Consider the following 22,392-nt stretch of genomic DNA (forward strand, 5'->3'; position numbering starts at 1 on the left):
CTAGTCTCTCCCAACCTCAGTGGTAAAAGTCTGCTTGTATTTCATCATCACTGTGTGCCATGTTGTATGACATCATCATTATGTGCCATGTCATATGACATGGGTGAACAAGGTCTTTCTATGGCCGTGATTGTTCCTGGCAAGTTTTTCCTACAGAAGTGGTTCGCCACTGCCTTCTTCTGGGCAGTGTCTTTACAAGACGGGTGACCCCAGCCATTGTCCATACTCCTCAGAGATTGTCTGCCTGGTGTCAGTGGTCGCATAATCAGGACTTGTGATCTGCACCAGCTGCTCGTACGACCGTCCACCACATGTTCCTGTGGCTTCTCGTGACCCTGGGGCATTGGTGGCTGAGGAAATGCTACACCTTGCCCAAGGGTGACCTGCAGGCTAGCGGAGAGAAGGAGCACCTTACAACTCCTTTGGTAGAGACACATCTCCACGCTGCGACCCATTTACCCTTTCTATAACCCTCATAATTTTGTTTACGTCTATAAAATCTCCCCTCATTCTCCTACACTCCAGGGAATAAAGTTCTAATCTGTTCAATCTTTCCCTATAACTCGGGTCCTCAAGTCCAGTAACACCCTTGTACATTTTCACTGCACCATTTCGACATTATTCACATCTTTCCTGCAGGTAGGTGACCAGAACTGCACCCGAGCCTCCAAATTAGGCCTCAACAATGTCTTATACAACTTCAAAGTAACACCTCCAGAAGACAGCAGACTGGCAGCTGATGACCAGTCAGCCGGCTGTGGGATCTTGCAGTGCAAATGTGTGATGAGATTACAACAGACAACGCGTCACAAATACTTCACCGGTGACAAAACTGTTAGAACGGATTCAAAAAGCACTTCCGAAATGCAAGATGGCTTTGACAGAGCAGTTACAATTGAAACCTATCGGATGTTGAAAGGCCTCGATAGAATGGATGTGGAGAGGATGTTTCCTATAGTGGGGGAGTCTTGGACCAAAGGCACAGCCTCAGAACACAGGGATGTCCATCTAGAGTGGAGATGAGGAGGAATTTCTTTAGCCAGAGGGATTGTGAATCTGTGGAGTTTGTTGCCACAGGCGGCTGTGGAGACTGAGTCATTGGGTATATTTAAGGCAGAGGTTGATAGACTGTTGATTGGTCAGGGTATGAAGGGATACGAGGAGAAGGTAGGAGATTGGGGCCGAGAGGGAAATGGATCAGCCATGATGAAATGGCAGAGCAGACTCAATGGGCCAAATGGCCTCATTCTCCTCCTGATACTATATTCTGGTTTAAGCCTGAATATCCCATTCGAACTAAATACAAGAGGGATTTGTCCAAAACACCAGGGCACCGATTACACTCAGTAACAACTCCCGAGTCAAGTCTTGAAAGGAGTAAAAAAAATTAAACAGTAGTGAATTAATTCCCATTGTACATTATATTATGTTTTATTCAATGTAAACTAAAGGGCATTCATTTAAGAAGGGTGGAGAAGTTGGGGGGGGGAAGAAATATCAACAGTAATTTTTTTTAAATTCACACACACACACACACACACACACACACACACACACACACTCAGACAGTCACACACTCACACACACAGACAGTGGTGGGTTTCTGGAACACACTGCCAGGGGTGGTGGTAGTAGCTGATAAAACAGAGACTTTTAAGAGATTCTGACAGTCACAAAATGGGTGCGGCAGGATATAGAGATGAAACTAGGTTATGGGCTGTGTGGGAAGGAAGTGAGAAGATGTCCAAATAAAAGGGTGTGGGGGTGGGGGAAAGATGCCCAAATTAAAAAAAGGCATCCTCCCTCCCTCCCGCCCCCCACCACCTTCCTTCTCCGTGCTGACGAAGGGTCTCGACCCGATACTTCGAATGCTTGCTGTTTTCCATAGATCCTGCCTGGCCTGCAGAGTTCCTCCAGTATTTTGTGTGTGTTGCTCTGGATTTCCCGCAACTGCAGACTTTCTCGTGTTTGTAGAAGAAAGTGTTAGACTACGGCAACGCACACAAGATGCTTGAGGAACTCAGTAGGCCAGTTAGACTAGTCCTGGACTAGGTTTATATAGGTCAACAGAACCTAGAACACACTGCCAGCAGCGGCGATCGAGGATGACACAACAGAGACATTTAAGAGGCTCTTGGTTAGTCTCAAGATGGGTACGGAGAGTGATAGAGATGGAAATAGATTATGGGCTGTGCAGGAATGAAGTGCAGACTGGTCCTGGAGTAGGTTTATAAAGGCAGGCCCAACACTGTGGGCTGAAGGGCCTGTACGGTAATGTTCTCTGTTGTTTGAAAGCTAACTAACATCTTTTCTTCCCGTTAGTTTTTGTGAACACCTACCTGCTGAGCCTCCTCCCTCATGCCATATGCATTATTAGCAGTCCACTCCAGCTCATTGGCTTTCTGCAGATTTGCCTTGTTCTGTGTCAGCAGGCTGTTGATCTGACCAGCAAGACCTCTCAGTCGTGCAGTCATGTCCTGCAGGCTGGCCTCTGTACTCATCAGCTTGTCCTCGGTCTGTAAAACACAGCAAACCGTTACCACCATGGGCAGTAATGTACTTTATTTTATGCATTACCGAGCACAACAATGAATAGTGACAGTAAACATGACAGATTCTGGCGTAATTGGATAATTAGATCGTCACAGCACACAGAGAGCTTTGGGTGTCAACTAACTGCTAAATATACACCCACACATTTCATGCAGTGCACCATCTTTATCCCGGCGAAAAGGAACCAAAAACCAGAGGAAACAGGCTTAGGGCGAGAGGGGAAAGATTCTAAAAGCTGGGTATGTGGAACAAGATGCCAGAGGAAGTGGTAGAGGTGAGTACAATTATGAAGTTTTAAGGGACAATCTGTTGAAGGAAGTCAGCAGGGCAGGTAGCATCTGTGTGTGTGGGGTGTGGGGGGATGAAGGGAGAAACTGTCAGCTTTCCGGGTCACACCCCAACATCAGGACTGAGAGTGGGGCAGGGAGAAAGGAATAGAAAGATGATAGGCATTGTGACTCCAGTTAGGGGAGGGGAGGAATGAAGTAGGTCAATGTTTTGGGGTTCAAATTGCAGTAATACATTTCACTTTCATGTTTTATTTTATTGAGATGCAGCAATCCCGATTTAATCCTAGCCTAACCACAGGACAATTTAAAATGAGCAATTAACCTAGCAGCCAGCAGCGGGAATTGGACCCTGGTTGCCTGTACTGTAAAGCGTTGTGCTAACCACTACACTACCGTGCCCCACTACGTGTGGCGGCCGTACAAAACGCACTGTGAACATTGTGTGCAGTTCTGACGGTCGCATTACAGGAGCGATGTGGAGGCTTGGGAGAGGGGCCTGAAGAGGTTCACCGGGATGCTGCCTGGAGTAGAGAGTGTGAGCTATGAAGCGAGCACGGACAAACTTCCTCTGGACCGTCAGAGGTGGAGGGGTGACCCGACAGAAGTTTATAAAATTTACAATAGGGTAGACAGTCAGAATTTTTATCCCCCAGGGTTGAAATATGGGGCATTAGAGGACACGAGTTTCAGAGCAGAGGAGAAAAATTTTTAAAGTGATGTGTGGGTCAAATTTTTTTATTATTAGACGCACACAGATACACGCAGAGTGGTGGATGCTCGGAACGTGTTATGTGCTGCCAGGGATGGTGGTGGAAATACGATAGTCGCGTTTCAGAAGTTTTTGGATTGGCGCCTGAATATTCAGGGGATGGATAGATACGGAGCACAGAGAGGCAGAAGAGACTTAGCTGAATTTGGCATTGTGTTCAGCACAGACACGGTGGGGTGAAAGGCCTTTTCCTGTGCAGAATGCAGATTAAAGGCCGGTTATCAATAAAACCCCTGCTCTGACTGGGCTATATATTGCATTGACAGAGGGCCTCCTTAAATCAAAGGAGACTGGCCTGGTGAGATACTGTACACAGTCAAATTTGTATGATTCACTGACTGAAGGAGTCAGAATTAACTCACCTCTCTGACACGATCCTGTGTAGAGGTGATGGCCTCTCTGATGTCACCGATCTTATCGTTCACCTTCCCCAGGGCATCGTTAGCGTCTCGCAGAGCATCACGAGCTTCACCAATGTTGTCCTTCACTTCATCAGCTCGTTCCCTGCAGCATAGCACAAGGCGACACAGAAAAAGACCGATTTAAATTGACTGCGGCTTCATTCAAAGGGAGAACTGAACATAGAAAAGTACAGGCACTTCATCCCATGATGTTATGCCAGCCTTTTAACCTACTCCAAGATCAATCTAAGCCCTCCCTCCCTCATAGTCCTCCATTTTCCTATCCTGTATGTGCCTGTCTGAGAGTTTCTTACATCTCCCTAATGTATCTGCCAATACTAGTAGTATGTTCCACACACCCGCCACTCTCTGTATAGAAGAACTTGTCTCCAACAATCCCCTATACTTTCCTCCAATCACCTTAAAATTATTCCCTCTGCTATCAGCCACTTCCACCCTGGGAAAAAGTCCCTGACTGTTCTCTTGATCTATGCCTCTTACCATCTTGCACACATCTATCAAATCACCTCTCACCCTCCTTTACTCCAAAGAGGAAAGCCCGAACTCGCTCAACCTTTCCTCATAAGATGTGCTTTCTAGTTCAGGCAGCATCCTGGTTAACCGCTGAACCAATCTGTTGGGATTGCCTTTTCTAAAGGCCTTTTCTAAATATTCCCATAATACAGCAAAGGTACATGGATGGGAAAGATTTGGGACGGCGGGGATTATCGGCCAAATGGGACAACTCAAACACACACAAACTGCTGGAAGAACTACAAGGAAGGCACCTTGGGCAGCATGAATAAAAGTTGGCCCGAAGGTCCATTTCCATATTGTACATGGGAGAAGGGGGTAATATATTTGACAATGGACTTAACTTTAGATGCAACATTATTTATTTTTTGGAGATACAGCGTGGAATGGGCCTTTCTGGCTCTTCGAACCACACCGCCCAGCACCTCCCGATTTAACCCTAGCCCAACCACAGGAAAATTTACAATGACCAAACCAGTATGCTTTTAGGAAAGCTGGAGGAAACCCATGCGGTCACAGGGAGAACTCCCTACAGAGGGCACCAGAATTGAACTCTGAACTCTGACTCCAAGGTGCAACGGTGTCACGCTAACCGCTGTGACACTAGTGTGGTGTTTCTACAACCACATTTTAATTCATTTCAGATCATTTATTAACTGGGACAAGAGTGACGTTCCTAAATACTCCTCTAAAAGTGAGATGGTTGGAAACACAGGAACATTCACAACGACCTTGATGCAGGAACTCATTGGCTGATATCAGACTGGAAGGGTTGGCCCCCACCACACAGTCACACTACCTGGCTCTCTGTGCTTCATTAAGCAGGGCCTTGGCTGTTTCAACATCCTCCTGGGTATCCGCCAGGATGTCGGTGACGTCAGGAAGGCTGGCTGCGATGTTGCGCAAGGTGTTGATCTTGCTTCGGATGGTGGCGGCGTCCGTGGGCAGCCTGAGCGAAAGAACGCTTTCACTAATCTTCTGAATTTCATCTGGGTCGGCCTGGGCTGCTGCAAGATTCAAGTTGTGTGTGACTTATTAAAAGGGTTTGAGGAAGTAAACTGGACCACCTGACTGTTTCTTTACAGTGGCATCCTGGATTTTAATAAAAATATGTTAAAATATGGTCACAAAATCAATTGTCACTGCCTCAGAGGCAGAACTCTCAGAGAAGATCATTGTGTGATTTGAGTGATGGGGGCACGGAACTAGTGCTATGGTTGGGGTCCTGAGACACACAAGTTCAAATTCCTTTTAGCAGATATTGTTTAAATTCAGTTGATATTCAGAAAAGTTTTAAAAAGTCAATAATGGTCAAAAATTGTTCACCAGCTTCCCTTAACCCAAACCAGCCTGGTCCAATAGAAATCAACGTTGGATCACAAACTCATTCATATGATGTAATAATTAATTTTATTAATTACTTTATTTACTTAGTGATTCAGTGTGGGACAGGCCCTTTTGGCCCAGCAAGCCGTGTCATCCAGAATAATTTAACCAATTTAACCCCCGCCTAATCACAGGACGGTTTACAATGACCAACTAACCTACTAACCACTATGTCTTTAATTGAAATCAACGTCGGACCACTGACTGATTCCCTGTGGCATAATAATCTACTTCAGTGGTAACTATATGCAGAAGGACAAATCTCAGGTTGAATACGACATACATACTTCGCACTGGACAACAAAGATTTTGCTTCCTGAATACTTTTGGGTGTATCTTATGAATTTTAGGCTTCTGATCATGAAAATTACCATGAAATTTCCCTATCATGCACCATTAAAAATTGCCTATATTTGTTATTTCAATTCATGATTCATGTCAATTAAAATGTTGCCCACAATGTAAACTGAAACTGTGAAGTGCAACATGTCAATAAAGATTCATTTTCTGCATTCCATTTAGACTCTTCCCTGCAAATCTTGGCGCTGTCAGTGATGAACATGGTGAAAGGTTTCACCAGGATATTGCGGTCATGGAGAAACGGTATCAGGGCAACTGGAATCCATCAACACTGGCTGATTATGGTTGGACACTTAAGTGAGAAGCCTCAGACACTGAGTACAAATGAAAATCATCCACAAAACGTTTTTAGTTTAGTTGAACTATTGCAAAGTGTCACATCTGGTATGCAATTAAATGCATTATATTCAATAAAAGTTAATTTCTTGTTTATCCAAATTCCTATGTGATATAATTTCAGACTAGTTGTATTTGTGTTCAGCTTCAACTGGTCTATCATAAACAAAAAAAATTCTGAGGAAGAAACACTTTTGAAAAAATTTGTTGTCCAGTGTAATAAATAAATGTACTTTGCATCTTTATTTGCTTAAATATCACAGATTTTGTCTTTATTATGGTACAAGCAGATAAAATCCAGGACCATATATTTGCAAAATTCTTATCCACTTGTTTAAATAGTTCTCTATCCTTATCAGGGTGGTGTGGTGGAAATTATCTCTAACAGAAGAGGTGTGAGGTGCTCCTTCCCTCCACTGGCCTACAGGTCACCCTTGGGCAAGGTGTAGCACCTGCTTAGCCCCCCGATCTGGGTCATGTGAAGCCATGAGAGCTGGTGGTGAAGTATTCTACATAACATGAAGCCAGTCCCCAGTGCCATGTATAGAGTGCAAATCTGCAATACTTGCAAGAGAAATGTCTTTCTACCAGCTTCCTGTGTAGTTTTTTTTATATTAGCACTTCCTGTTCCAGACACACAAATAGGTATTATGGTTGGTGGATGAGTTGGTATGCGCACTGCCTACGCCCCTTGTCAATTGAGCTCTGCCTAGAACACAGAACACTACAGCACAATACAGGCCCTTCGGCCCACAATGTTGTGCTGACCTTTTGACCTCCTCCAAGAACGATCTAACCCTTCCCACCTGCATAGACCTCGTCATGCGCCTTTTACAGACAAGACCACTTAGTTAAAATTGACTAAAATTTTAAGAAGCTGCTCACTTGTCAGAAAGTCTTTGATTTGGCTGATAAGGTTCTTGATGTTTGCGAGGTTATTTTGCATCTGATCCTTGGCTGAGACAACTCGATTTGTCAGACCTAAGGCATTGCCCTTAATCCTCTGAGCCATTTGTTCAGTATCTTCAAGCTGAAAAAAAATCACAGGATATCTTGGTTCACACACAGCCTAGGATCAGTTTTGAGACCACTATACTTAAAGACATCCAGCCCTCAGAATTGATAGGTAGATTCAGTCAATGAAAGCATTGTACAAGACAGTGGTGAAACTGTACCAGAGATTTGCATACAGTTTTGGTCACCTCGTTATAGGAAAGATGTTATTAAACAGGAAGGAATTACAAGAATGTTGCCAGGACTTCAGGAACTGAGATATAGGGAGGGGTTGTGAAGGCTAGAACTTTATCCCTAGGCGTGCAGGAGTCTGAAATGATCTTATAGAAGCAACAGGATTATGGAAAGGGCAAATCTGCTCAGCCTTTTTCTCCAGGGAAAGGGAATCAAAAATTAGTGGCAAACATTTAGGGCAGGTGATTTGGGGTCCACAGACCCCTTGCTTAATGATATTTGTTCCATGGCATAAAAAAGGTTTGGAATCCCCGGAGAGAAGGGAAAGATGTTTTAAAAAGGGATAATGTTCACCCAGAGGGTGGTGGGTACGTGGGACGAGCTGCCAGGTGAAATGGTAGAGGCAGGTACATTAACAACATTTGGAAGACTTGTGGACAGGAAAGGCTGAAGGGCTTATTGCTATGCTGCACTTTATTCTATACCGTGTTGGGGGTGGTGGGGTGTTTACTGTGGGATCTCCAGCCTGCACTCTGGAGAGACTCACGTACACTTCAAGTATCAGAAAGCAGGTGGTAACCACAACAGATCAAAAGGGCAGCTGGATGGTTCAGATTTATGAGGGGGGGACTCCGGGACTCCGATTTTACACCAAATGACTTGCACTGAAGAACTAAGAGCATTAAGCAAAATGGTTTACTGAGCAATGTCAATTCCAAACAATCTACAACCCCAGCTTACCTTGCGGGAGAGCTCGGCAATCCTGTTGGTGACACCTGGGATGGAGGAACTTCCTCTCTCAGCGTCTTCGATCGCTTTGCGTGCCAGCTGAAGGGCACCCTGGCAGTTGCTGCCCTGACAGAACTGCGGACATAGCTCCCCCACGCATCGCTCTGCAGTGCAGGGCTCTTTCCTGGAGTCACCACAGACCTACAGGAAAGGTCAGACATTTATCTTACATACTGCCATCATGGTTCAAGTTGTCACCCACCAGATGTTGAGCGGACATGGAGAGAATCTTTCCAATAGTGGGAAATGCAGGAACAGACAGCACAGCCACTGAGTACAAGGTCATCCCTTAGAACAGAGATGAAGATGAATTTGGTTAGGTTTTGTAACCTCAAAACATTAAACTAATTCAAAGGAAAGCAAGAGAGAACATACACACAAGATTACTCAAGTATTACTGAAATATTAAATATACAAATTTCTTTAGCCAGAAGGGCCAGAGGGTGGTGAATCTGTGGAATTCATTGCTGTGGAGGACAAGTCATTGGGTATACTTAAAGCAGAGGTGATAGTTTCTTGATTAGTCAGGGGGGTCAAACGTTATGGGGAGAAGGCAGGAGAATGAGATTGAGAGAGAAGATTAATCAGCCATGAATGATGGCACAGCAGACTTGATGGGCTGAATGGCCTATTTCACCTCCAGTCTCTTATGGTCTTATAACTAATTACAGCAGTGCACAACAGGAGGACAGCTGGTCCTCCTGTGGAAGTGATGCCTTACCTTGTGGATGAGCGGCAAGACGTCCGGGGTCTTCAGACCATTCTTCAGCACCTGCAGCTTGTCCCTGTTGTCTCTGCTTAGTTGCGTCTCAAGGTTCTTTGCGGTGAAGCGAGCATCTCGAGCTTTAAGGATAGTGGGTTCGACGGCAGTGACTCGGTCTTTGGCTCCCTGGGAGCGTTGATACGAGGAGAGAATGCTTGTGAAGGTGCCTGAGAAAATGGAAGTTACCACGATGCATTCAGGGTGAAGCAGAGGCTGCTTGACGTTGTGCAGATACTAACATGGATTTCCCTCATTGAATAAATGGCTGCTTCAGGCAGCCTCCTAACCATGAGACCCATCACAGAACATGAAACAATGGAGTTGTTACAGAGCAGAACGAGGCCAATCAGCCTATTGATCTTCTAGCAGAACTGCCCCATGTTTTACCCCAATCCCCGCAAACTATTTCCATCAAATGCCTTCCCAATTTGCTTTCAAAAGCTTTAACTGACTCCATCTCCACCATACTGTGTTCAAGATCCAGAGCATTAATTATCACTCTACACAAAATACATTTCCGCCACCCTTCCTTGTAGATTTGCACAGAATCTGAAATCTCTGAGCCAGGTACCGAACCAACGGAAGCAGAATCCTTCTCTAAACTTTCCACGGTCTCATCTACCTCGATCTAATCTCCTCCCAGCGCTGAGGAGAATGACCCTAGCTTCTCCAGTCTGACCCAGGAGCTCAAATCCCTCTTCTCTAGGACCATCCCAACAAGTTCTGATCGCCTCATTATTGGAAGGATGTGGAAGTTTTAGAGAGGAGATTTACCAGGATGCTGCCTGGATTAGAGAGCATGTTTTATCAGGATTAACAGCCAACCTGAAATGCTTTCTCTGCATCGACTTCCTCGTGTTACTTGAGCTGATGAGTATTTCTGCGGTTTTATTAGGGACAGGAACCGATCACTCACTGAAATCTAACCCACACCTGCTGCTCCGTACCTTGATTGCCCTCAGAGCCTTCAGCAATGTAGCGGTCCACCTGCTCCCTCTTCATCTGCACTTGGCTCTCCATGTCTCTCATGTCACTCTTCAGCTCATCCAGTTCTCTCTGCAGCCGGAAACTTTGATCCACATTACTGAAGTCAGTGTTGATGTTGCTTGACACCAATCTGTGAATACATGAAACAAAATCATCGAACATCAGAGCACAGTACAGGCCCTTCAGCCCACAATGTTGTGCCGACCTTTTAACCTTCTCCAAGATCTATCTAACCCTTCCCTCCCACTTTGCCTTCCAATTTTCTATCATCCATGTGACTTTCTTACATGTCCTTAATGTATCCGCCTCTACCACCACCCCTGGCAGGATGTTCCACACACCCACCACTGTCTGTGTATAAAAAAAAACTCTTGCCTCTGATATCTCCCCTATACCTTCCTCAAATTTCCTTAAAATTATGACCACTCATATTAGTCATTTTTGCTCTGGGGAAAAAAGTCTGTCTATGCCCTCAGTCTTTGCCTCTTATCATCTTGAACACTTCTATCAAGTCACTGCTGTACTCCAAAGAAAAGCTCACTCAACCTTTCCTCATAAGATATACTCCCCAATCCAGGCACAGATTCGCCCTCTGCACCCTCTCTAAAGCTTCCACATCCTTCCTATGATGAGGCGACCAGAACTAACTAACACTCCAAGTGTGGTCTAACCAGGTTTTTATAGGGCTGCAACGTTACCTTGCAGCTCGAACTCAATCCCCCGACGTATCCCCTGAATGCACGTAAACGACTAGGTTTTGGAATAAGGATCTGTTCCTGGTCCACAGCTGTTGTTGAGTGTCACCACAAGCAACTCTCACTGTGACTACCTGGTTCATTCCCCTCTCTAGTCTCACCTTGCATACAGCAAATAGGAGATAATGTGACCACAAGATATAGGAGCAGAATTAGGCCATTTGGCCCATTGAGCTTTGCTCTGCCATTTTATCAAGGCTGATCAATTTCCCTTTCAGTCCCAATCTCCTGCCCTCAGCCTGTAATCCTTCATGCCCTGACTAATCAAGAATTTATCAGCCTCTGCCTTAAATATACCTAATGACTTGGTTTCCACAGCTGCCTGAGGCAATGATTTCCACAGATTCATCACCCTCTGGCTAAAGAAATTCCTCCTCATCTCCGTTCTAAATGGATGTTTTAGTATACCCATTGACTTGGCCACCACAGCTGCCTGTGGAAATGAATTCTACAGATTCACAATCCTCTGGTTAAAGAAATTCCTCCTCATTGCCGTTCTAGATGGACATCCCCCTGTCCTATAATGAGTCTGATCTACCTCTTGTTTTGCGTCAAAGTCCATAAATTCCTCCAGATGTGGAGTTTTTAAAAGTTTTCAAAGAGGAAACACTAGCGTGGTTTAAGAAAATACATGCTGTTTGCAGCTGGTTCATTTCTACCACCAGAGAGAACCAACACGTCACTTCAGCCATTCTGTGCCTCTTTCAGGGCTTCAGCCTAGACTTGGCTCTGCCGACTCCAGGTGACCCTATCACCCCACGGCTCAGACCGTCTCCGGGTGTCCGGGTGACTCTATCACCCCTCGGCTCTGCCGTCTCCAGGTGACCCTATCACCCCACGGCTCAGACCGTCTCCGGGTGTCCGGGTGACTCTATCGCCCCTCGGCTCTGCCGTCTCCGGGTGACCCTGTCGCCCCACGGCTCAGACCGTCTCTGGGTGACCCTGTCGCCCCACGGCTCAGACCGTCTCTGGGTGTCCGGGTGACCCTGTCGCCCCACGGCTCAGACTGTCTCCGGGTGTCCGGGTGACCCTGTCGCCCCACGGCTCAGACTGTCTCCGGGTGACCCTATCACCCCATGGCTCAGACCGTCTCCGGGTGTCCGGGTGACTCTATCACCCCTCGGCTCTGCCATCTCCGGGTGACCCTATCACCCCTCGGCTCTGCCGTCTCCGGGTGACCCTATCACCCCACGGCTCAGACCGTCTCTGGGTGACCCTATCGGCCCACGGCTCAGACCGTCTCCGGGTGTCCAGGTGACCCTGTCGCCCCACGGCTCAGACCGTCTCCAGGTGACCCTATCACCCCACGGCTCAGACTGTGGCTGACAACGAGAGGGCACTGCCTTGTATCTGAGGAGGGTTGTGTCCATTATTGGAAAACCAAACAGGGATGAAGTGAGAGATCACAGAGTGTTCATTTACAAAGATTATATTGGCAGAGTAAAACAGCATGGGTACTGGCTCCGCAGTCCCACCGGTCCATGCCGACCCAGCTAATCCCAATTTCCTGCGTACAATCCATATGCCTCCAAGAACCACCCCTCCATGTACGCGTCAAGTGGTTCTTCAGTGATACTATCATAACTGCCTCACCACTCCCTCGGGCAGCTCGTTCCTTTCCTTCTGCATGAAAAGGTTGTCTCTCACATCCACTTTCAAATCCTTCCCCTAGATCCACACTCCCTAGTTTTGGTCTCCCCCACCCTGGGGAAAAAAATTGTTACTGTCCATCTTATCTATACCCCTCAGTTTTAAGCAGTTTTAAGGTCACACCCATGCTGCAAGAAATAGAGAACTAGCCCGGCAAACCTCTCCCTATAAGTCAGGTTGCAACTAGTCCTGGCAATGTTCTTGTAAAGCTTTTCTGCTCTCTTTCCAGTTTACCCACATCATCTCTACAACAGGATGACCAAGGCGACACAGCATTCGAAGGCAACACACACAAAATGCTGCAGGCTGGGCAGCATTCATGGAAAGTGATAAACAGTCAACGTTTAGGGTTGGGAAGGAAGCGGGAAGATGCCAGAATAAAAAGGTGGGGGGGAGAGGGAGGAGGTTAGCTGGAAGGTGATAGGTGAATCCAGGTGACTGGGAAAGGTAAAGGGCTGGAGAGGAAGGAATCTGATAGGAGAGGAGAGCGGACCATAGAAGAAAGGGAAGGAGTTGTCATCCCGGGGGGAGTAACAGTGAGGGGAGGTAAAAAGTCAGAGTAAGTTGAAGTGAACGTTCATGCCATCAGGTTGGAGGCTACCCAGACGGAATATAAGGTGTTGTTCCTCCACTCTGAGGGTGGCCTCATCTTGGCATGGATGTCCGAATTAAATTGTTTGGCTACCGGGAAATCCTGCTTATGGCAGTTGGTGCAGAGGTGCTCGATGAAGCAGTGCCCCAATTTCCGACGGCTCTCACCAATATAGAATGAGGCCATGTGAAGAGCGCCGGAAGATTGTTGGTGCAGTAGAACTGCATCGTAATATCCCAGCTCCTGTACTCAGTGCCCGGACTGATGAAGGCAAACGCCTTTTTCACCACGCTCTGTATCGATGATGCAGCTAGGCACTATTGTGATCAGCAAACCCTAACAGTGGACCAGTACCTGAGGTGCTGAAGGTTGTCGTACACTTCTGTGATGGTGCTGTTTCTCACGGCAGGGTTGCTGATGATTGCCTGGATTTGCTGCAGCCTGTTATCCAGTGCACTAATCTCACCGTTGTACTGACTGCTCGCTTCACCTGGCAGCTTGACGTTTAGCAGGGCCTTGTGCCGCCTGGTGATTGTGCCCAGCTCGTTGTCCATCATCTGGAAGCACGGGTGGCACTGCTTGCAGTTCGGGAAGTCAGAGCAGTAACCACGCTGGCACTCGTTGCAACATCTGCCCGTAATCCCTGGCCGACACAGGCACTGACCTGTACTCTTGTCACACATGGCAGTCTCAGAGCCGTGACGGTCACAGTCACATCCTGTCCGGGATGGAAGTTCAAAGAAAATTCAGTTACTGTTGCTATAACATCTGTCCTTTGAAGTCATAGAGTCATACTGCACAGAAACAGGACCTTTGGCTCGACTGGTCCATTCTGATCAACGTCCGTCAAAGCTAGTCTCATTGGCCCAGCGCCTTCTAACCAGGGATGGTGAACCTATGGCACGTGTGCCCAAGGTGGCACACGCAAAAGTTCTGTTGGCACATGGCCATGAAGTGATGCTCCTCAGTTCTTTAAACCCCACCCATTTCAATCTGTCTCTGTCATTCTTCTGTTACTAATAAAACATTAAATATACACAAATAAACAAGAGGACTCAGCCTTTTCCCTCAAAAAGTCCATAATTATTATTACTAATTCATTAATCAATGATAATCTCTGCTCAAAATTACCATGGCAAGTGAGAGAATCTTTTAGAAGGTATCACCGGTTTGGGCACACACACTCAAAAAGATTCATAACCACTGTTTTAAGCCTTTCTTATCCACGTACAAGCCCAAAAATATCATTAACGTACCTGCCTCAAACATTTCCTCCAGCATCTCATTCCACCCTCCGGGTGAAAACAATTGCCCCTCTGGTTCCTATTAAATCTTCCTGCTCTCACCTTAAACCTGTGCCCTCTACCCTCTTTCACCTCAGATGGTTGAAGAAGCCCCCAAATCCTAAGAACTTTCTACAGGGGCACAATTGAGAACATCCTGACTGGAATGGGAACTGTACCTCCTTCAATCGCAGGACTCTGCAGAGAGTGGTGCGGACAGCCCAGCGCCTCTGTAGAAGTGAACTTCCCATGATTCAGGACATTTACAAAGACAGGTGTGTAAAAAAGGGCCCGAAGGATCATTGGGGACCCAAGTCACCCCAGCCACAAACTGTTCCAGCTGCTACCATCTGGGAAATGGTACCACAGCATCAAAGCCAGGACCAACAGGTTCCAGGACAACTTCTTCCACCAGGCCGTCAGACTGATTAATTCATGCTGACACAATTGTATTTCTACGTTATATTGACTGTCCTGTTGTATACACTGTTTATTATAAATTGCTATAAATTGCACATTTAGACAGACATAACATAAGGCTTTTTACTCCTCATGTATATGAAAGATGCAGGTAATGAAGTCAAGTCAATTCAATTCAATTCCTGATTCCCTGACCCTTGGAATCAGGAACCAGAGGCCTCTACATTCCATGACATTGGACTATGCATTATCAAGCCAAAGTAACTCTGGATTCAAGTTCACTTCAAAGGAATCTCCAGGTCAATAATGTAATTGAATTGAAATTAAATGTCTGATGAAGGGGCATCGATCTCAATGTTACGGAAACTGCTCGACCTGCTGAGCGTTTTCAGCACTGCCTGTTCTTGTTACAGAGACGAAACTCATGACCTCACAATCAACCTCGTTGAGACCTCACACCTTACTGTCTGCCTGCACTTCATCTGTAACGGCTACACTTAACTCTGCATTCTGTTATTGTTTTACCTTGTTCTACCTCGGAGCACTCTGCAATGATTTGATCTGAATGAACAGTATGCAAGACAAGATTTTCACTGTATCTCAGTAGGTGACACTAATAAACCAATATCAACGTCATCAATATTCCTCAGCAGCCGAACATGGGCAGCAAGCCAGAGGTTTTCATCTCATTGCCCCCCTCTACCCTTCTGTTCTCTATTCTGGGCTCAGGAGAGGGACTTATGGGAGGCTGGTGTACCAGACTGAGCCCCCGACACCACCACTGGGATTTACGCCTGGGTGTGGCAGCAGAGACACCGCGGTGACGAGCTGCGGACAGCAACTTAGCTGTGCGAGCTCACACCTCTCAACTTCAGCACGGGTAAACGTGAGCAAGCTGGGAGGTCATGGAATACTTGGAAAATTAGAATAAAAATGGCACATCATAGAGGAATAGAAGAAAACAAAACCAGAAAATGTGATACCCAGAGAACTCTGAACTTGAGGTCAATCTCAGAAAGAAAATTTGTTAATCTAACAGATTCTGCAGATGCTGGAAATCCAGAGCCACACACAGAAAATACTGGAGGAACTCAGTGGGTCAGGCAGCATCTATGGAGATGAAAAAACAGTCGACACTTCAGGCAGCAACCCTTCATCATGACAGTTTGCTAACAAACAAAATTTGCTCAGCTCTCATCACCTTGTTTGGACGATATTGTGGACCATTTTGGTCACCAGCAGAGGGGCTACAAAGGAGATTCCAAAGCAGAGACCAGAAATTACATCCAGCAAGGAATATTGAGCAGCAACTGAGCATAATGCTCAGCACAGACATTGTGGGCCAAATGGCCTCTTCCTGTGCTGCACTGTTCCATGTCACAGAGCATTACAGCACAGAAACAGGCCCTTTGGCCCATCTAGTCTGTGTTGGGACTGGCCTTCTGCTTAGTCCATAACACCATAAGACATTGGAGCAGAATTAGGCCAGTTGACCCATTGAGTCTGCTCCACTGTGTCCGATTTATTTTCCCTCTCAACCCCATCTACATGCACCCAGACCACGGGTCTCCATGTGTCTCATACATCTACTTATCCAGACCTCTCTTCTACATGCTACTTGTTGTGATATCTTTGGTGATAACAATAGAACAAATAGTTTTCCCATTTACTAACCTTTAGCCAGGAATTCTTTCTTAACTCCAACAGTCATGCAAGAACTACTCTCTGACAAAGGCTATCAACTGGAGTAAAGACATAGATACTTGTTCTAATTCTTTGCAGCAGAACATTCTTCTCTACATCTGAGGCCTGGACTTGCTCAATTGTTGCCAATGGACAGAAATTTTTCCCCAAAGGGGGGTTCTGGAGGAATGATAAATCCCCAAGTTCAGTGTCAGCCAACTGGCCGGTAATGACCGAGTACTCACGCATGCATTCTGTCCCCAGACGGTAGTAGTAATCTGGGCATGCCTGCAGATCTGACCGGCTGCAAGTCCTCCCACTATTGGCTGTTCGGCAGGGGCATTGACCTGTAACCTGGACAACACAACAAACAATTAAAATACACAAGGAAAGTAAGAACTTCCCAATGCGCACCCTCTCAGTCCAGCAATTAAACTCTGTTAACCGAACATTACCTTCCTTTTGTCACTGAGTAAGCATTCATTTGCTCGTTATGTGCCGTGTTGTATGACAAGGGCGATCGCGATCTTTCCACGACCATGATTATTCTTGGCAAAATTTTCTGTATTAGTGATTTGCTATTGCCTTCTTCCGGGCAGTGTCTTTATAGGAAGGGTGACCCCAGCCAGTATCAATACTTTTCAGAGCCTGTCTACCTGGCGTCAGTGGTCACATAACCAAGACAATATGCACCAGCTGCTCATACGACCACCTGCCACTTGCTCCCATGGCTTCACATGACCCTATGGGGAGGCACTAAGGAGATGCTACACCTTACCCAAGGGTAACCTGCAGGCTAGTGGAGGGAAGGAGCACCTTACACCCCGTTTGGTAGAAACGCATCTCCATCCTGCCACCCAGAGTAAGCATTACTAGCCAAAAAAAACATCAGATTTCTGAATGAACCACGAACACCACCTCACTATTCCTCTTCTTGTGGGTGGTGGGGTAGAGATATGTTTCTACCAGAGGAGGTGTAAGGTGCTCCTTCCCTCTACTAGCCTGCAGGTCACCCTTGGGCAAGGTGTAGCACCTGCTTGGGCCTCTGATCAGGGTCACGTGAAGCCATGGGAGCAGGTGGTGGATGGTCGTAAGAGCAGTTGGTGTGTATCACAAGTCCTGGTTATGTGACCACTGACGCCAGGCAGACAATCTCTGAAGAGTATTGATAATGGCTGGGGTCACCAGTCTTGTAAAGACACTGCCCAGAAGGCAATGGCAAACAACTTCTGTAGAAAAATTTGCCAAGAACAATCATGGTCATGGAAAGATCATGATCACCTACATCACACAATATAGCACACATGGTGATGATTATTCCTCTTTTGCACTTTTTTTATCACATTTTTTAGTAATTAGATATATCTTCAATCCACAAAACAACAAAATCCATGTCTTCTGTCACTGACAATCAACCTAATTCTGATTTATAACTTTCTCGATCTCAACAACAAAGCTGTGAAATCTACCAGAACGGATGCTTGAGGAACAGCACTGGTCAGTAGCCTCCAGGCAGAATACCCCCCATCTACAACCACCCTTCTGTGGGCAACGTAATTCTGAATCCACGCAGCCAAGTTTCCCTGGACCTCAACCTCCTGACTACCATATGGAACCTTATCAAATGCCTTTCTAAAATCAATATAAACCACATCCACTGCTCTACCTTCATCAACGTGCTTTGTCACATCCTCAAAGAATTCAGTCAGGATTGTGACGCATTCTCACAAAGCCAAGCCAACCATCCCGAATCAGACTAAGCTTCTCAAAATGCTTGTAAGAGTCTAAGAATCCTCTCCAGTAATTTGCCCACCACTGAAGAAAGACTCACTGGCTGATAATTCCTACAGTTATCCCTATTCCCTTTCTTGGATAAAGGAATACTATTTGCCACTCTCCAATCATCTGGTGGTAGCCAGTGAGGATGGAAAGATCATTGTCGAAGGTGCAGCAATCTCTTCCCTCTGTAATCTGGGAATATCCCTCTGGGCCCAGGGACTGATCTATCCTAATGCCTTTTCAATGTTCCAGCACATTCTTTTTCTTCAACATCGACATTTTAAGCATGCCACCTTTCGTGAGGGGAGGCCCTGAGCTTTCGGGCGTGACGGGAGTTATGCCGTACCTCATCGCAGCGCTGACTGTAGGAGTTTGTAGGATCACAGCTGCAGGGAGTGCAGCCAACTCCACTCCTCAGGTTCCAGAAGCCCTCGGCACACCGGTCGCAGTTGGAGCCCACCACGTTGGGGAGGCAGGCGCACTGGCCCGTTGTCGGGCTGCAGAGCCCTCCCGCCTGAGAACCCCGCCCATTGCACGTGCATCCTGAAAAAAATAATACACATTCCAGTCGGATCCATCGCGGGGAATATCCCATTCCCTCAGCCCATGGGCAGTTCATTAACATCTGGTGGAAATGAATGGGTGAGGTGTCTGGGATAGTTGGCAGCAGCCAGCACTCTGGCCCAGCCATTCTTACTCCTTGGATAGTATGTTTTCGGCTTGAGGTGGAGTCCGAGCCCATACTGGGGAAAGGTGGCCTTTTCTGGTAAAACAGCGTATACAGCCATGCAGTGCTACAGCATAAAAACAGGCTGTTCGGCCCATCGTGTTTGTACTAACCACCCTGAGAACACTTTACCTATTACTGGCGGTACATTATTTTCCAAAAAACCCAATTCCCACACTTGGTCCATTGCTTCCTTTGCCTTAATGATACAAGGGCTTGTGGAGGTACTTACTGGAGGATGGATTTGGAAGCTTTAGAGATTTGCCAGGATGCTGCTTGGTTTAGGGAGCATGTCTTATGAGGATACATTGAACAAGCTCAGGCTTTTCCCTTTGGAGCAATGGAGGATGAGAGGTGACTTAAGAGGTGGTGAAGATGATAAGGAGCATGGATTAAGCAAACGGCCAGAGACCAATACGAGGGGACATAATTTTAAGGAGATTGGAAGAAGGTGCAGAGAGTGGTGGAACATGCTGCCTGTGGAGGCGGTAGGGGCAGGTACATTAGGGGCATTTAAGGGGCTCTTAGATAGGCACATGGATGAAAGGGAAATGGAGGGTTGTGTGGGAAGGAAGGGTTAGACTGTTCTTAGAGAAGGTTACAAATTTGGCCAAAGGGCCTGTACTGTGCTGTGTTGGTAAATGGTCTAGTTACTTATTTATAGGTACAACACAGAACAGATCCTTTTGGCCCAATTAGCAACACAGCCCATCAACCCACCTATTCTAATCACAGGGACATTTACAATGACCAATTAACACAAATGGGAGCCTCCCAGTCTGGTAAAGTGTTCCTTTATAATTTAGAGGTACAACACGATAACAGCCTCTTCCATCCCAAAGAGTCCGCGCTGCCTAATTACACCCATGTGACCAAATAACCTACTAACCCGTACACCTGGAACGGGTGAGGAAACTGGGGAAGCCGGAGGGAATCACAGGGAAGATGTACAAACTCCTTACAGGCAGCGCCCGGATTGAACTCCAAACTCCAGAACGTCTCAGGCTGTAATAGCGTCGAGCTATCGTGTGTCCCCCCCCATGTTCTACGTGCTTTGAATAACTCAGCAAGGAATCAGGCCCTTCAGCCCAACTGCGATGTCCCGTCACCTCAGGTCACAAACTTCTCTCAGGGATTTACATTTTCCCCTTTCCCTCTTATGTTCATTCCTCCTGCTTCCTAGTTCCCTCTGTTCAGGTAACAGACGTCAGGGTGAGTTTGGACAACGGGAAAGGCCGATCACAGGGTGCCATTAATCCAGCACACAGCACTCATGTCTGAGATCATTTGGAACATACTTATCTAATTTCAGTACTATAAACCACAATGTACATTTGTTATAAAGACCACAAGACATTGAAGCAGGTAGGGCCATTTGGCCCATCAAGTCTTCTCTACCATTCGATCATGGCCAATTTACTATCCCTATCAACCCCATTCTCCTGACTTCCCCCCATAACCTTCAATGCTCTAATGAAGAGACTATCAACTTCCGCTTTAAATATGCCCAATGACATGGCTTCTGCAGCTGTCTGTAGTAATGTATTCCACTACAGTTCAGGCTGGGGCACGGATCTATCAGGAGGAGCCAGTGAGCCTTTGCTACAGCCCCTGACGTGGCACAGAGCCCCAGAGGTGGTGGCTGGTACTTACTCCGACAGCCCGCAGGGTCACTGGCATCCAGTCCGTAGAAATCAGCTTTGCAGCGGTCACACCGAGCTCCCTCCACATTCTTCTTGCACCTGCACCGTTGTGTCACAGGGTCACACATCCCGCCGTCAACCGAACCCGAGGGATCACAGTCACAAGCTAATGGTAATAAAAAATAATAACAAAAGAGATGGAGAGGTTAGTGCTGCACGTGTCCCCTGCTGGGCCAGAGTTCAGGGGAGGGCCAAGAGATGCTGGTCAGTCTGAGGAAAGCTCGCTAACACAGTGAAAGCTCAAGATCTGCAACCACTTGTCTCGTTGTGTGTACATAGGGTTGCCAACTTTCTCACTCCCAAACAAGGGACAAAAGTAGCAGTCAAATAGGGGACACTTGTGTTTACCCCGAGAAAGACTACCATGACCATGAAGCCTTGGGCAGGCACCTGTGTGCGCGTACGTGACGTGCACATGCGTGTACGTGCCGATTTTTTTCTACAAATCGGTTTTGGCTTAATCTTTCCAATTCTGCTTTTACTATATGTTAGTGTTATTTTAGGTAGTATGTGTTATTTGGTATGACTTGTTAGGTTATTTTTTGGGTCTGGGAACGCTCAAAAAATTTTCCCATATAAATTAATGGCAATTGCTTCTTCGGTTTCCGCCATTTCGGCTTATGAATGGTTTCATAGGAACGCTTTACCTTAGCGGGGGAAATACGGGACAAGGGCAGTCCCGTATGGGACAAACCAATTTAGCCCAACATGCGGGACGTCCCGGCCGATACGGGACAGTTGGCAACCCTATGTGTACCTTATGATTAAATCAAAGCTTTCTGAAGGGCCTTGGGAAACAGCCAAAAAAAAACTGCAGAGCAGAGGGAAAGAACGAGGAGAGGGACTAACTCGGTGGCTTTTCAGAACTCAGGGTGGCTATCCAGGTCAGTGTACGTCCGTGTGAGCAAAGGCCAGTTGGTGGACGATGGCTAATCTGGGCTCAATACCGAAGATTGAAGTCAAAAATCAACCAGAAGTCTGGAACTCGTCACCTTGTTCCTGCCATAGATGGTACACGACCTGCTGAGTTCTTCCAGCATTTTGTATATGTTATCCCAGCAAATAATTGTTTTGTGCTATTGCAGGGAAATTGGGACGGCTGAATACAGATCTCTCTGGGAGTGGAAGGACTTGCTGTTTTGTGGATGGTAGGATGTGGTGGGGCGTTTTACGCTGGTCTCAGATTCCCTGAGCAATGTGAGATGGAAGAGAGTTCACTCACCCACACAGGCATCCACGGCACTGATATCTCGCTGAGGGTGTCGGTAGAAGGGGGGTTTGCACCTCTCACAGTTCTTCCCCATGGTGTTGTGCTGACAGTCATCACAGACTCCTCCGCTGGCACCCCCGCTGGCCTGGTACACCGCGGCGTCAAAGTGGCATTTCTGTGAATGGTTGTTACAGTTGCACTCTGCAGGGAACGGAAAGCCAAATGACAAAAACC

General features: G+C 46.7%; 1 protein-coding gene across 1 annotated transcript in view; it reads right to left on the reverse strand.

The window, feature by feature from the left end:
• LOC134355882 (laminin subunit beta-3-like) overlaps nt 1-22,392 on the reverse strand; it is a 47,759-nt gene that overhangs the window by 3,423 nt on the left and 21,944 nt on the right. The window contains exons 10-21 of the mRNA XM_063066408.1: nt 22,171-22,359; nt 20,899-21,054; nt 18,865-19,061; nt 16,985-17,093; nt 13,708-14,071; nt 10,317-10,486; nt 9,328-9,536; nt 8,559-8,747; nt 7,515-7,659; nt 5,347-5,554; nt 3,975-4,116; nt 2,340-2,516 (exon numbers count right to left, since the gene is read on the reverse strand). Of these exons, the coding sequence (XP_062922478.1) occupies nt 2,340-2,516; nt 3,975-4,116; nt 5,347-5,554; nt 7,515-7,659; nt 8,559-8,747; nt 9,328-9,536; nt 10,317-10,486; nt 13,708-14,071; nt 16,985-17,093; nt 18,865-19,061; nt 20,899-21,054; nt 22,171-22,359 (2,255 nt within the window). The remainder of the gene's footprint in view (nt 1-2,339; nt 2,517-3,974; nt 4,117-5,346; nt 5,555-7,514; nt 7,660-8,558; nt 8,748-9,327; nt 9,537-10,316; nt 10,487-13,707; nt 14,072-16,984; nt 17,094-18,864; nt 19,062-20,898; nt 21,055-22,170; nt 22,360-22,392) is intronic.

The sequence above is a fragment of the Mobula hypostoma genome, chromosome 13, assembly GCF_963921235.1.
Source record: "Mobula hypostoma chromosome 13, sMobHyp1.1, whole genome shotgun sequence".
Classification (NCBI taxonomy): Eukaryota; Metazoa; Chordata; class Chondrichthyes; order Myliobatiformes; family Myliobatidae; genus Mobula; species Mobula hypostoma.